Source organism: Carlito syrichta, unplaced genomic scaffold (assembly GCF_000164805.1).
Source record: "Carlito syrichta isolate Samal-C Ts95f unplaced genomic scaffold, Tarsius_syrichta-2.0.1 Scaffold287699, whole genome shotgun sequence".
In the NCBI taxonomy this organism is placed as follows: Eukaryota; Metazoa; Chordata; class Mammalia; order Primates; family Tarsiidae; genus Carlito; species Carlito syrichta.
In genome coordinates this window covers 12624-27719 of record NW_007231795.1, presented here as the reverse complement: position 1 = coordinate 27719, position 15096 = coordinate 12624, and the positions used below count along the sequence as shown (strand labels likewise).

Below are 15096 nucleotides of genomic sequence, written 5' to 3'. Positions count from 1 at the left end.
GGCCCACCTCTGGAGAGCCCTCAAGTGAGCGGGAGGCTAAGTTGGCCGACAGAGTGACCCTGGCTCAGGTCAGTCCTGGCAGAAGGGTCTGAACTATCAGCAAACAGGTGCCTTTTCCGAGGAGACCTTGCTCAGAGCCGGAGCCTTGGAAGCTTCCTGATGTTTCGGCCACCACTGCCCTGTCTCCCTGTCTGGATGTCTGTGGTTCTAATTCCTAGGTGGGATGGCCAGAGTATGGCATGGCGCCATGTTCATCTAGGGTGGGTGAGGGCTGCCCACCTCGTGCCCCTGTGAGGCAGAAGATTCCTTGCCTTTAGGGATGAACTTGAGCAAGCTGCTAAACATTCAGAACTGGGACTTTCCTGCCTTAGGGCCATCGTTCAAGAACTCGTGGTCCAACCCATTGCCACATTTGCCACAGGATACCTTCAAGGTTTCAGGTCTATTGTACTCTGGACACTTGGCCACGCTATCAGCATGGATGGTCTCAGTGAATGACGGCCACAGAGATAAGTGTGCATACTTTGAGTGGCTGGAAAACAGTTCATAGCCACACACAGTGCATACGTAGACATCTGGCTCAAAGTGGTCCTGGAAATCCTCACCCCCAAAGAAGCTGCAGAATGACATGGCACCCCAGGGCCACTGTGCACTCACTGTCTCCGACTCAAAATAGACTTTTTATTGGTGTTCTGTTTTATGAATTTTAGCACATGTATAAAGTCACGTGATCACCACCACAAATCAGGATACAGAACAGTTCCCTTTGAATGTACCTATAGAACACCCAAAACAACTTCGTCGTCTACCTCCTGTGGTCACCTCTCTCCACTATCCTAAACCCTGGCAGCTACTGATTTGCTCTTTATTGTTTTGGTTTTGTCTATGTGAGAGTGTCATATAAATGGAAACATACAGCACATAACCTTTCATTCGGCATAACGCCTTTGAGGTCCATCCAAGTCATAGTGTTTTTAAAGAGTGATAAACAAAGGTTTTACATAGGTGTTTTAAACTGGAATTATTTTTTATAAAACCTTTCAACTAGCCTTCAGATAATACATTAGAGAGCAGATATTGGAACTTATCAAACGTAGGGTCCAGATACAAATTATGTAAAACCGATCCAGGGAGAAAGACCTAAAAATACTGCAGAGCTGGATCTTTTCCTCCAGTTCTTCATGTCTGCATTTGCTTTCCCATGATGCCCCATCTATTTGCAATTGAAATTGGAATCACAGCTTTTTAAACCACACAGACTTTGTAATGTCAGCCAGTCCCTCCCAAGCTGTTGATGGACTATGACAACCAAATATGATAAAATAATATGGTGGCATCAAAGTACAAAGGATCTCGGTGGGTAGGTCAACATTTCCCAAGGTATAAAATATGTACCATTAGTGGCTTAAAAAATATTTAGGTGGCACATGATACAACTTTAAATGTCACCTAATCACATCGTTGGAAAATAATTATCTTTCCTTTTAAATTCTATTCAAGTCTTCCTATTACATCATGGAGAAAGTCGTCTTCATTAGGTGCTAGAATGTCATTAATGCCTCTCCAGTAGTTTTTAATCTCTCTCTGGCACAGAGAAAAAGCTGCCCCCGGCAGAATAAGGCACAGGCAACAGTATCCGGCTGGACTTGAACTGCATCGTTTGGTTTTCACTGCATTTGTTTTTACGACTACTTTCTATTTCTGGCAAAAGATGAAGAGTCTCATTTAGGATGGTGATATAAAGTTTCATTTTTAAGTAAATGCACTTGGTAAAAGTTATGAGTGGACTTCAATATGATGCAAAGTAAATGAAAATATGTGTAGATATGTCCAAAAACAAAATGTGAAGATAGCACATGAATAAATGAAGTTGGGAAACAATGTGTTAGATTATGGAAAGAACTCTGGGTGACCACATGACTGGGAAGGCTTGTAGACAGATTGCCCCAGAGGCAACGCAAAGTCTGAATGGTCTCCCAGCTCTTCCCCAAGTGGTTCATGCATCCAGACTCTCAATACTGAACATACAACCAAACCCAGCAGACCCCCCCTTGCATCAAAGCTCTGCTTGACTTTAAAGGGAATTGTACGTCTCTGAGACAATAGCACCTTGACAGCTGTTTGTTCTCCTGAGAGGTAAAAGCCTTCTCAGTTCCATTATTCTCTTCTCCTTCCTGTCCCCTCTACCCCACCAACCCAGTGCTCCTCTGTCATTCTTTAGATGCCAAGTGCTGATCAAGGCCAAACAGAAATTCTTCCAGGCTGATATTTATGGTGCACCCATGCTAATCCATTAGTCCCTTCTTGTTAGCAAGACTGCATACTCCAGATTGAACTGCATCTACACCAAACCATCAGAATCAGAGAGACATGCACCTTCTGTACAAGCAAGGCCAACACTAAAACATGAACTTCTGAGCACTTCTACCCTATCCAGGTGACTGATGTTAAGAGAAGTGTATAGAAGGAAGGAGAGACTCTGAGCTGTTCTGACTATGATTGTGAGCTGCAGAGGGCTTCTATCCTGGGGAAACACAGTTGGAAACAGTGACAGCATCACAACTCAGCATCCTACAGGGATTTCCATGGGCACATCCATGAGTAACAATAAGGAGCAACGGAGATTGCTGGATGCTTTCCTGGCGTCCAGTTCTACAATCTAAAGAAGTTTCTCTAGCCATAGACCATCTTGGCTCCAGATTCTTCTTCTCCTCATTGGCCCAAATAAGACCCCAGTTTTCCTCACACTGATAAAGGTCCACATTAGGATAGTGAGTGCCTCTTAACTTCCAGGCATGGCCATCAGCTTAATGGTGGATCATAGCTCCCCCAAACACAATCTGGGAAGAGGAACTTACAACAGTAATAATAAAATCAAACAATGTCTTATTACATTGAATTACTACAACAACCTGTGATAGTCGCATATAGGAGAAACCAAAGCTTGGAGAAATGAAGCAACTTACCCCACAGCTAATAAGAGGCAGAAGCAGGCAGGCTCGGTGGCTCAGCCTGTAATCCCATGCTTTGGGAGGCTGAGGTGAGTGGATTGCTTAAGCCTGCGGGTTCAAGTCCTGCCCGGGCAACTTGGCAAGACCTCATCTCTACAATAAATAAAAAAATCAGCCCGGCATGGTAGTGTGCGCCTGAAATTCCAGCTACTCGGAAGGCTGAGGCGGAAGGATCGCCAAAGCCCAGCAGGTCGAGGCTGCGGTGGCCAGGAGCGACCACTGCACTCCAGTCTGGGTGACAGAGTGAGACTCCAACTCAAAAACAAAAAACAAAAAAAAGAGGCAGAAGCAGGATTAGTAGCCAGTACAGTCTGTTTCAAAGGCCCATCCTCCCAGAGTAATGAAAGAGTGGGTTACAGGTCACATTCAGCTCATAGATATTTTCCATTTGGCCCACAAATGTTCTACAAAAGTTGTGTATCAGTAAGACACAATTATGAATGGAGAGTTCACAATTTTTTTAAGTGGCAGTCTCACTCTGTCACCCAGGCTGGAGTGCCATGGCACACTCACGGCCACCCCTGCGTCGACCTCTGGGCTCTGGTGTTCCTTCTGCCTCAATCTTCCAAGTAGCCCGAACTATAGGCGTGCACTACCATGCCTGACTAATTTTTGATTTATTGTAGAAACGAGTTCTCGCCAAGTGGCCCAGACTGGTCTCAAACCTGTGGGCTCAGGCAATCCACTCACCTCAACCTCCCAAAGTGCTGGGATTACAGGCTGAGTCACCGAGCCCGGCTAGAGTTCACATTTTTTTTTTTTTTTTTGAGTTGGAGTCTCACTCTGTCGCCCAGACTGGAGTGCAGTGGCATGCTCCCGGCCACCACAGCCTCGACCTGCTGGGCTCCAACAATCCTTCTGCCTCAGCCTTCCAAGTAGCCAGAACTACAGGCACGCGCTACCATGCCTGGCTAATTTTTGATTTATTGTAGAGATGAGGGCTCATCAAGTTGCCCGGGAGGGTCTCAAACGCACAGGCTCAGGCAATTCACTTGCCTCGGCCTCCCAAAGCACTGGGATTACAGGCTGAGCCACCGAGCCTAGGCCACATTTTTAAATGCCATATTCCAAGATTTTTCTGAGAGAAAAAATACAGTGGAGAGATCTGGTGATACAGAGATGGCACACACACAAAAAAAGGGTAGGATCTACGAGCGTTTGTTCTCTCTAAATGGGACAAATACCCTAAGTGAAACTTGTGTAACTGGAACAAACCCCCACCTATTCTCACTGACCCACAGCCAACTTCATTCATTCATGTATGTGCCCATAGAGTCTTTAAGAATATAGAGTTTGTGATGTTGTCACTGGTCTGAACGCTTTTCCACAAGTCAGAGGCTCTCGCATCTCAGCCACTATTCCCAACTCACAATGCAATACTCAGAAAAGCTTAGAGCCTCTCCATCATTCTACACACTTCCCACCAGCTACCTGGATAGTGAGAGGTCCTCCAAGGTTCATATTTTAGGGAATACCTTGCTTGCACGGTTGTCATTTGAATGATGCCCAAATTTGAGTCCTTGTAAATGGCTTTGACGCAAGTTCCTTCTGAAGTCACCTTATGCCTATTTCCTCCTCTTCATCCTTGGCAGGAAAGAACAATTGAATTAAGTCAAATCCTTTTTCTCCTGGTGAAGTGACTGACAGACAGAGATTTGGCCAAGCTATCTGAGAATTTCTGGGTAATGGGGATGTTTGTGACAGAGAAAATTTAAGAAAAGGGGCTTAAAGTAGGGACTGTGCCACCACCGAGCTTTGCAATGACTTAACTCATTTTTCACAGAATTAATAATTCAGATCCCACAGTGTTGCAGCTAGAAGTGGTCATAAACTGCAAAGAGTTTAACCAACCACTTCTGAAAATGGGGATTGATCCTGGGAAACGCTACCTCCACTTTAAGCCATCTCGCCTGAGCAAAATGAAAGCTGCTAGATGATTTCATATCTTCATTAAAACCATCAAAGCAGAAACACTGCAAAGAGGTTGCCAAGGCAGAGAACATTTCCCCATGCTTCAGCAGCTATGGGGAAGTCGGTGAGATTCAGATTCCGACTATCTTGCAGGAAGGCATTACCGTGTTCGATTCTGTTTGAAGGAAGCCACATGCACAAGCCCCTTAAATCTGGCAATGTCATCAAAGCAGCCACCTTACCATGCATGCTGATGAGGCTGGAACAAGAATGAGAAATAGGGTGGTGCATGTTGAGTGACATGCGCCTTTTCTAGGTTGGAGCAGGGCTAATTTAACCTTCAAAGGATCTCAAGAGGTTACTAAGAACTCTGCATTTATAAAAAGGGCCTCAAAGGCCCCTAGAAATGGGGACTCTGCCATTTCCCACCTAGGGGGAACTCTGTCATCTCCCACTGATTTGGGAGGGAAGAGTCCAAGCTACAGTAGGTCAAATATTCTTTTCTTTGGTTAATTCAGGGACATCGATGTATAGAAACTTGACCAGTCAAGCTGGTACTGTATTGGGAAGTATACTCAAACTCCAGTCTGCCACTTGTAAAGGCCTGAAAGATGGCAAGTCCTTAATAGATGCTGTCATCATCATCACCAGTAGCAACACTGTTACCATCGTCATCACCATCCCCATCTTTCAAGTCTTCTCTCTCACACCTTGTCCCCATGCAATCCATCAGCACATTCTGCAACTGTACCTTCAAACTGTATCCAGCACCTGCCTCCTCTCCTCTTCCCTCCACCATCACCTCTGCAACCACCATTGCAGCAGCTTCCTAAACAGTGTTCTGGCTCCCATCCTTACTCCCCTGCATTGCAGCCCAATTCATCCTTTTAAAATGCAATCACCTCATATGACTCCTTAACTCCACACCATCTAACATCTTCCCATTGGCTCAAAGGAGAAGCCAAATTTCTTGCAATGGACTACAAGGCCCTGCGTAATCTGGCTTCTGTTACCTCTCCAAGTAATTTCCCAGCCCTCTTCTCCTTGCACACTTGACTCCATCCATTTTGGCATTTAGGTTTTCCTCATTAACATCAGAGCCCAGAGGCAGGAACCTGTGTTCAATTCATCTCTGTGTCCTCAACGCTGGGTTCAATAAAGGTATGATGAAAGCATTAATGGCTAATATTGACAACACCTGTTGAATACATCCTGCGTGCCAGAGATGTTCCGAGCACTTTTGCATGTAATTGTCCATTGAATCCTCACAATGACCCTACGAGGCAGTCAATTTGGTACTCTCAGTGTGCAGTTGGAGGAACTAAGACCCAGAAAAGGAACTGGTTTGGTGGATACACAAGTGGTAGAACTGAGATTCCAACATACTCCTTCTAATTCCAGAGTCCGAGCTTCTAATCTCTGTGCTGAAACTACCTTCCCTACTAGTTTCTACGTCTTTCTCTCCATTTTGAGTTCATGCCTTTGGAATCCAGGCTGCTTTCTCTCTTCCAATAAGATATGTCTTTTCGTGGCTTCCTAAGGACCCACGCCACCACTAAGCATGGCTTCAGTGCCCGCTCATCTCTCCACCAGCCTCAGGGTAGATCTGGGGCTCCTTCACTCAGCAGTGAGTGCCAAGACCAGGGGGCACTCTGAGCTGGCAGGAAGCCAGCTCCTGCTCATACTGATGACTATCTGCGCAATTAAAGGCAAGCCTGGGGAGCCCTGCCGTCATAGACACCCTGGAAGTTGCCTCTGCTAACAATATAAGGGAAGTCCCAAGGACCATTCTCCCCAGTGGAGCTCCTTTTACACAGCTAAAAAAAAAAAGTTTAAGAAGAAATTACATTGTCTTCCACTCTTGATTCAGTGAAATAATACTACCTGGGAAAGCAAAACTTATACCCTGCCCCACCTTATATTTCTGCTTTATGTTGTGTTTCACAGAATGCAAGCAAAGATACTTTGCATCTTGAAATTTTAAAAAAGAGACAACCAGTCTCACATGAGCCCCAAATTAAAGAAAAAATTCCTGAGCCTCTTTCCCATAAGTTGCTAACTCACTAGTGGAAACAACTTTATCCCTGACTTTTGTGACACGGACTCCTGCAGATACATAACAACCTATGTAGAAATGATAACCATGGGAGAGACCGCTGATTTTCCACCAGTGAGAATAATGAAGAAATCTCCCTAGTAACCCTGAGGGTTTTGTCCTTTAAATGCCTACTGCATCCTTTATTCAGGGAACCTAGTCCTCGGGAAGGCTAGGCTCCCTTGTAAATATTGCAAGTCAAAACACTCCAAGCTCATATTAGTTTTGAGTTTTTCCTTTGGTCTGTGTCTCCCAATCATTAACACATTGAAGGAGCCAGGAAAGCCTGAAACATCACTGGAATTATGAAAGCTGGATTATCTGCAAACTCTAACAATGTTTCCCACAATGTTGGTTGCGTACTCAATCTCGGTAATTTTGGGTGCTGTGTAGACCTACTAAATACCAGCAAATCACAGAATCACAGTAAATCACAAAATTTACTATCTTTTCCACTTGACTTTCATCCCTTCTTATTATATCAGTAAGAAAATTCATGTTCATATTCATATTGATAGTTCATTAACTGCCCTTAATAGTGTCTCCTAATACCCCCTTTTAAACACAGATAGAGAACGCTGTAGGCTTGGAACATTCCAGTCACACATAGATCAAAAATTCAATAACACTTCTGTGCTTTTAGTCTGCTTATTTTTATGATCACTTTCTAATTATGGCAAGTGATGCTGGTTTTCCATTTAGAGTGGTTTTAAAATAAAGTTGTTTTTTTTTTAAATTCATTTTAGCTATAGTTACATAATATGTGTTAGGTTTACACACACATGACACAGCTTTAGAAGGATATACAAAAACAGATACCTGTGGTTGCTTCTGGGAAAAGGAACTTCATGGCTGAAAGATGAGGTAGGAAAGAGGGGACTGATTTTAACTGAAGACCCTGTTTCACTGATGAAGAAATCTCCCTAGTAACCCTGAGGGTTTTGTCCTTTAAATGTCTACTGCATCCTTTATTCAGGGAACCTAGTCCTTGGAAGGCTAGGCTCCCTTGTAAATAAATATATTATTCATTATATGTTATAAATGTAATATGAATATATTATCTAGACTAAAATATGCAAACTGAAGGAAAATAAACACTGTTCTTTATGAAAAATTGCAATTTTAAAAATATTAAGAAAGTAATAGTGGAGAGCATACCAGGCTTTGGAAGATATCATAAAGGTGGTACAAGACAATATGACGTCTGAAAAACGCTGCCTCCCAAAGAATTATGCTACCACTTGGAAGGTGGCAGTAAGGGGTCCTTGAGCCTCCACCCAGAAAAGACACCCCTAGTTCTCTTGCTTGAGGAGTACTTAGGGGGTTTGTGGCTGTGGGCACTGAGGTGGAACCATTATCCACTGTTCTGATTCAAAAAGCTTAGGGAGGAGACAACCAATTGACTTGTGCCCAGGAAATCCATGTGATGCTTAAGAACTGCTCATTCAACCAGCACCCTGGCCCATATCTACCAGAAGAATATGCTCAATAATAACTCCCTGCCCCTCACCCAGTCGCCGTATCCTACTGTGTAAGCTGATGGGCGTGCAGCACTGAACCAACAGCCCAGCTGTGTGGCCTGACAGGCAGCAATTACCTCTGAAGCACAAAGTCTTTTCCACTCACTGGTGGCTTTAACCCACCTCTTCAAGCTGCCTGTGAACTACATGGCGCTTCAGTCCATCCATGTAGCCCATTAGGAGGACAAAGCGGCAGCAGAGGTGGCCTCCAGCAGCCTGGCACCACGCCTGGCACGTGGTAAGCACTTGATAAATGAAAGGATTAACACACACCAGAGTTAGCTCTGGAGGAGACAGGGAGTGCCATGGGTTTAGGTTGCCTGTGTGACCTGAGTCCCCTTCAGCCTGACTCCCAGCCTGCGTGCATATCTACCCCCTAGTCCGCCCCCAGACCCTGCTGCTGAGCCCTCACACATAGAAATGACCTCCCCACCAAGTCCTCCTTCAAGTATCCAGATTAATAGGGAGCTGCGTGCTCCTACCCTTTCCCTACCCACTCTGTCACTCAATCATTCTGGAATGATTCGTGGAGGTCTAACCAAAGGGATAAAAGTTATTCTACAGTCCTGTGTACCAGATGCAAGGAACACTACCAAGCATACAGGTAAGAGCATCTTTTGGACCTTGACTCAGCTCTGAACTTCTTAGGGACGCTTTGGCTGTGCCTCTGGGTATGTGTGACATATAGCAGGTACCCTTGAAGAGCATGCCCACCATGGCCTTTTGTTATCTCCTGGTAAGTACTAGCCCTACCATCACTAATTTTAGGATAATTGCTTTCAGAGAGATGGCATGGTTAATATTCTAAAATGAGTCCAGCTCCTTGACTAATCAGAAGAGACTCCTGTTGGCTACAGAGATGAAGCAGGCTCTTGGGTAGGCTCAGAGGGTCTCAGGATAGGCTGGGGAAGCCAGCTCTCCCACGCAGAAGGCACTTCAGAAGATGGTGTTTCCAACCAACATGAAAGCATCCTATCTCTTGAATCTGAGGCCCCATCAATCACAAGATACATCCTAATTTCAGAGATGTTAAAATAAACATGTTTCTTAGAATCTCTAAGTGACATTTTCACATCCAAAACAGCCTTAACAATGTGTGTGGTTGGAAAGCACAGGGGCTGAATACCCACATAACAATGCTTTCGGGCAAGCCCATTCTTCATTCCAAACTCTCCTCCTGTCCCTCTCGGCTTCAGGGGAAAAGGGAAGTCAGATTTTCAAAAAGCTTCCTTGAGCAATGACAGCTCTGCTTGCCCATTCTGAATGTTTCTCAGTGTCTGACAAGAACTCTACATGTGCTGGCACTAACTATTATATCTCCAGCATGCTGCGAGGCTGACAGAGTGCTACAGGACGAATGGGGGATTTATGGACTCAATGGTTTCATTTAATCAGAGTGTGTGACATTCTCCTGGACCAAGGCAAGGAAATTCCTTATAAAGCTATGTATCTGCATAGATGCTGCAATTGTGCATGCCAGTGCACGTGTGTGGGATATGCATACACATTCCTCTGTGCACACCCAATGAGCGTGGATCAGTCTGTTTCACGCATTGATCAGTTTGTGAAATGATGGCAAAATCTTCTGCAGTAACTAATTCATGCAGAAGGCCAGCCCCTCACCTTCTGTCTACAATTTTATTTCTTCTCAAAGTTTGCCTTTCCAAGGTCTTTGCTATTAGAATATAGTTTCTTGATTGAAATGAACTGGATATTGTGACAGGCCTTATTCTCTGCTTTCTATTATCTTTCTTTCTTAGACTGCTGCTTCTGGGGCAAATCTCATCCCAAGAACATCAATGATGCTGAACAAATAAATAACCAGGGTTGTGAAGTGAAGTCTAAAATTTACAGAACAGGCTCGTCTATCAAAATTTGGACAACAGAGCACAGAGTCAATTATCACATATTAACTCGCTCTTGTTGGCATTTCAATGCATTTGGAAAATATTCACTTCCTCTCCACATACACCCCCAGTCATCCTGGAGCATTAGCAAAACTGAGAATGCCATGGACAAAACTCAGCTTCCCTTATGACTCTAAAAACTACTGGACACAGCACAGCTTATATCTCTTTGTACAAGAAGAAGGTTCTGATGTCTCATGTCCAAACTTTGGTAAAACAATAGTATACTACATGCAGTCTTGGATTTTGAGAAGCACTTCCACATAGATTATCTTACTTGATTTTCACAAGAGTGTAAAGCAAATCAGTCATCCTTTCCATTTTACAGGTGAGCAAACTGACATCCAAAAAAGTGAAGTGTCTTTTTATTAATGTGGATGGAAAAAAGGAACAAAGGAAAGAAGGAAGGGAGGAAAGGTTGGAAGGAGAGAGAGGGGAAGGGAGAGGGGAGGTGAAAGGAGGAAGGGAGGAAAAAAAGGCAGAAAGGAGGGAAGAAACAGGAAAGTATGAAACCACTTTTATAGCAATTAATTAATTCCTCAGCCCCATTTGGTAACAACAGCAGAAACAGAAATGAATAGTTTTCATACTAATAGTGCTAATAGTGAGTGCTGATAGCAAAGAGTAACAGTAAAAGCATCAACAGTACAGTAACACTACTGACTTATCTTTACACGCCATAGAATTTTTCCAGAGAAGTTTCATGTAGTATTGCATTCATTCTTCAAAACAAGCTTCTTGGAGAGTTACTGCAGGTTCTGTGCTGATGAGGAGGCTGAGACGCAAGGGGGTCATCTTTCTTCACAGCATCTAGATGACCACTGCTGGTTTCTGCCAGCAGGTCCTTTCCTGGTTCCCTCACCATTCTGCTATTGCTCTACCCACCTGTCCAAGCAGCTCGCAGGTCCCACCCTGCAAGCCCAGCTCCTATCTTGAGGAGGAAATGTGAAGAGGGGAACCCAGGGCAGATGCACAGTGAGGTAAGCATTACAGATGGGATTGCAGAAAGATAGCAAATGAAGGGAACCCCACTGCGGAGCGCTGGGCCCTCCAATGGTGGCCTGAACTAGGCTGATTCCCAAGAAGTGGCTCAGGCTGAAGGCAAGGAAGGTGCAGGCTCTGTCTCCTGGACTCTCTGGCAGATGGTATCTCTCTGACTATATCATTCTGCCTTCAGCTTTATCTTCATTCACCCACAGAAAGAAACCTCTCCTTTGAGTTGAAGGTTAAGCTTTTGATTTTTCCACTGTCTGGATGTGGGCTTCCTGGCCAGGAAGTTATCACCAGAGGCTCTGACAAGGGCAGATCATAATAAAATCCACTGCCTGCAACTCCACCCTTGGAAAGCACAATCCACTACAGTAGCTACCAGGGTTCTTTGGCCGTGTCTGCTCCTTTGCTCAGTGGACACTGGCTTTATGATGGCAAGCTGTGAAATAACCAGGGCAGTGGGCAGAGAGAGGGGAACATCCTATTACCTGCCATATCTAACTCATGAATTCAGGAAGAATGTGAGAAGATGGGTTTTAAAGGATCCCAGAAATCCTCATCATTTTTGCAATTAATGCTATGACTTGAGTGATAATAAAGAGAAATACAGAGAAATGTTCCTTACACACAGATAAATGGTTTTGAGATTGTGGTAACAGCATTCAAATGGGGCAGTGCTACCTTGTGCAGAAATAGCAATCCACAACCTAAACCCTTGACTCTGAGGGTGTGGATTTGCAACTGAAAGAAACAAACCACACAGCCCTTTCCCAATGTTTCCCAGGGCGAGGGCAATTATGACCAGACCTCCAGGCTAATCTTTCTTTTAGAAATATAAGGGGGGAAAGGTGGTGGTGGAGAGGGAAGTAGAGAGAGAAGTGGAGCTGTCAGCGGGCTTGATGTTAAATAAAACCTACCAAGACTCAGCTAAGAATTTTAGCAGAATCCAAATGTGCTAAAAAAAAAAAAAGAGAGAGAGAGAGAGAAAGAAAGAAAAAAAAAAGCATGGCTCCCATCTCTTAGGTTCACAGCTAAGCTGGCTTAGAATCACACATGCCAAGGTTAAAAATAAAAAGCAGCCATCCCTGAATGACACAGGCTCTGGGAAGGAAGCCTGAGGTATGTCGTTTGGTGGTGGAGGGAGGAGAGGGGAGGGAGAAGAGTCTGGGATCAGGGTATACGTGTTTATTGGAGGGTACATTATCTAAAAGCCAGATGCTCAGAATCTTGCCATTTTGCACTTAAAAGGCACTTCACATTGACAAAAGGTTTCATAATGATCTTCCATCGAGGAAACCCTGGCCTGCATTTGAATGTGGCCACAGCCGACCCACTCAGGACTCTGCTGCTCTCTGTGGGCTCACTGTGTCCCATACACCTAGATGGGACACCTGTGGGTCACAGCATAAAAGGTATGGTAGGCCGTCAGCATTGGCATGGAGCCAGTCTGACCATTCTGTGCCACCCTACTCTGTTAACCAGACATAATTGTGTGGGGGCCACCCACAGGCCAGCTGTATCCTGCTTGGTGCCATTGGAGACAGACTATGTGTCTACCTCCTCGGGACAGTGTATGCCGCACTCTTTGTCCCCATGACCACAACCACTGCTGGCCAGGAATAAACGGCAAGGTGACAAGTCAGGCCTTGTGGTCCCTCCTTCTTGTAAATCCATGGCCCCTTGTTTTGAGCCCATTGGGCCCTCTTTCTAATGAAACTGCCCTTTGTCCAATATGCTTATGACCTATACTGCCTAAAGCATTAGATAAAAATAAAAGTAGCCTCAGTTACTGTGTCAGCTCCCATGTTACCTCTCCCCAGTGCCATTACTATGCAGACGTTTCTAGGAAGTCCTCAAGGGTCAGGTGAATAATGAGAATTCTGTGACCCATATGTTGTGGGATGCCCACACATGACACCACGGACATGTAGGTTAATCCCACACATCAGCACCATACAGGGCTTGGGAGGCAGGTAGGCATTGAGGAGGAGAGGTTGCCACATTGCAGAAGCTTCAGTATGTGCCCAGACACCACCAGCTGGGATAATTCTCATCACCAGCATGCAATGGGGGAGTGGACAGCCTACCTATGATTAGCTGCCCCTAGGACCCTGGCCAGCCTTCACCTGTGGTGCCCACCGGTACTCCAAATTCCACATCTTGGCTGCTGGTTTAGAAGCATCGCCTAACATGAAGTGTCTTTTTTTTTTTTTTTAAAGCATGTTTAAAGTACTTTAGAAAAGCCTTGGGAGGTAGACAGAGCAAGGACTGCTTTCCTGCCCATTGTAATGGATGGGGAAATAGAGGCCAGGAGAGTTTAAGGAACTTGCCCCAGAGAAATGGCAGAGCCAAGACTCAGATCCAGGGTTCTTCCCACTACTCTGCTCCAGGACCACAGACCCAGGTCCAGAGGTGGGGGCGTGGGGTCTCAGCTTCAGCACAGCAACAAATACCTGGAGCTGGGATTGAGATTCCCTAAAAGATCTTTCTCATTCAGAGACCGCAGGAGATGTTCTCTCACCTGGCCTGAACGATGGAGACCTCTCCCAACCAGAACCCCACCGCAAGAGGTCTCTGTCCAGACTTCCCCTTCTCAGGGCAAGTGAGGGTCAGGATGGGGCCGTGTTCAGGCAGCACCTGTTCTTGCCCACCCCCTCCTCGGGGACCCTTAAGGCTGGTTACGGAGCCATCCCTCCAGATGGCACTCAGATTTGACTTTAGATCTCCCTTCTTTTCCCGCGACTCCAGTACAACCGGGAACGCCCTTTACAGTTCAAGAAACTGCGAGCCGGTCTAAATTCTGGGCAAATCCCTCAGCGGGAACTCCCCGGCCTCCCGCCACCTCCCCTCCCCCGAGCCATCCTGAACCCACACAACTAGCTGGGCTAGTCACGGGGAAGAGAAAACGCAGGAGACAGCTGTCAGTATGGAGCCGATGGGAGACTAGGCGCACGGAGTGGGGCTCCCCCCTTACCTGTACCAGTCCAGCCCGCGGCCGTAGTTCCTGTCGAAAAAGTGGGGCTCGGTGCCCAAGGCCCGCACGTCCGGGTGCACGCGGATGAACTCCAGCACGGCCCGGGTGCCCCCTTTCTTCACGCCCACGATGAGGGCTTGGGGCAGCCGCTTGGTACCCGGCTTCGGGGAGCCGGAGTGGTTGGAGCCGGACAGGCGAGGGGCGGGCACAGCGGCCGCGGGCGCGCTGGGAGCGCCGGGCTCGCTGGGCGTCGGCCCGAGGGGATCGCAGGGGCGGGACTTCTGGAGAAGTTTCTGGCCGCCCGCGCTGGGGCCGCGGAGGCAGCGAGGTGCGCCGAGGAGGCGGCTCCGGCCGAGGTCGTCGCAGCAGCACAGGAAGCTGTAGCACAGGTATGTGCAGGACAGCGAGAGCGTGAAGGCGAAGAGCAGCCTGCGCGCCCTCCGCGGCTGAGGTGGCCCCGCGCGGCCCAGGACCCTATAGGCCATGGCTCCATGGGCCCGCGCCGGGGGTCATGGTTTCCGAGGGGGCACCGGCGGCGAAGCTGCTGTGGCCCTGCGGTCGTCTAGAGGGCTCGCGTGGCGCTGCCCTGGCCGCGAGGGTCGGGCGTAGGGGGTGGCGTCTTCTCCGGGCGCTGCGGGTCAGGGCGCGCACCGTGCCCCGGGCTCCCGGGGGCGGCGGCTCCTCGGGG

General features: G+C 46.7%; 1 protein-coding gene across 1 annotated transcript in view; it reads right to left on the bottom strand.

Annotated features, from left to right (window-relative positions):
* The window catches only part of HS3ST2 (heparan sulfate-glucosamine 3-sulfotransferase 2), an 87418-nt gene extending 72322 nt beyond the window's left edge, over positions 1-15096 (bottom strand). Inside the window, exon 1 of the mRNA XM_008052940.1 lies at positions 14409-15096. Coding sequence (XP_008051131.1) covers positions 14409-14893 — 485 coding nt within the window. The 5' untranslated portion in view covers positions 14894-15096. The remainder of the gene's footprint in view (positions 1-14408) is intronic.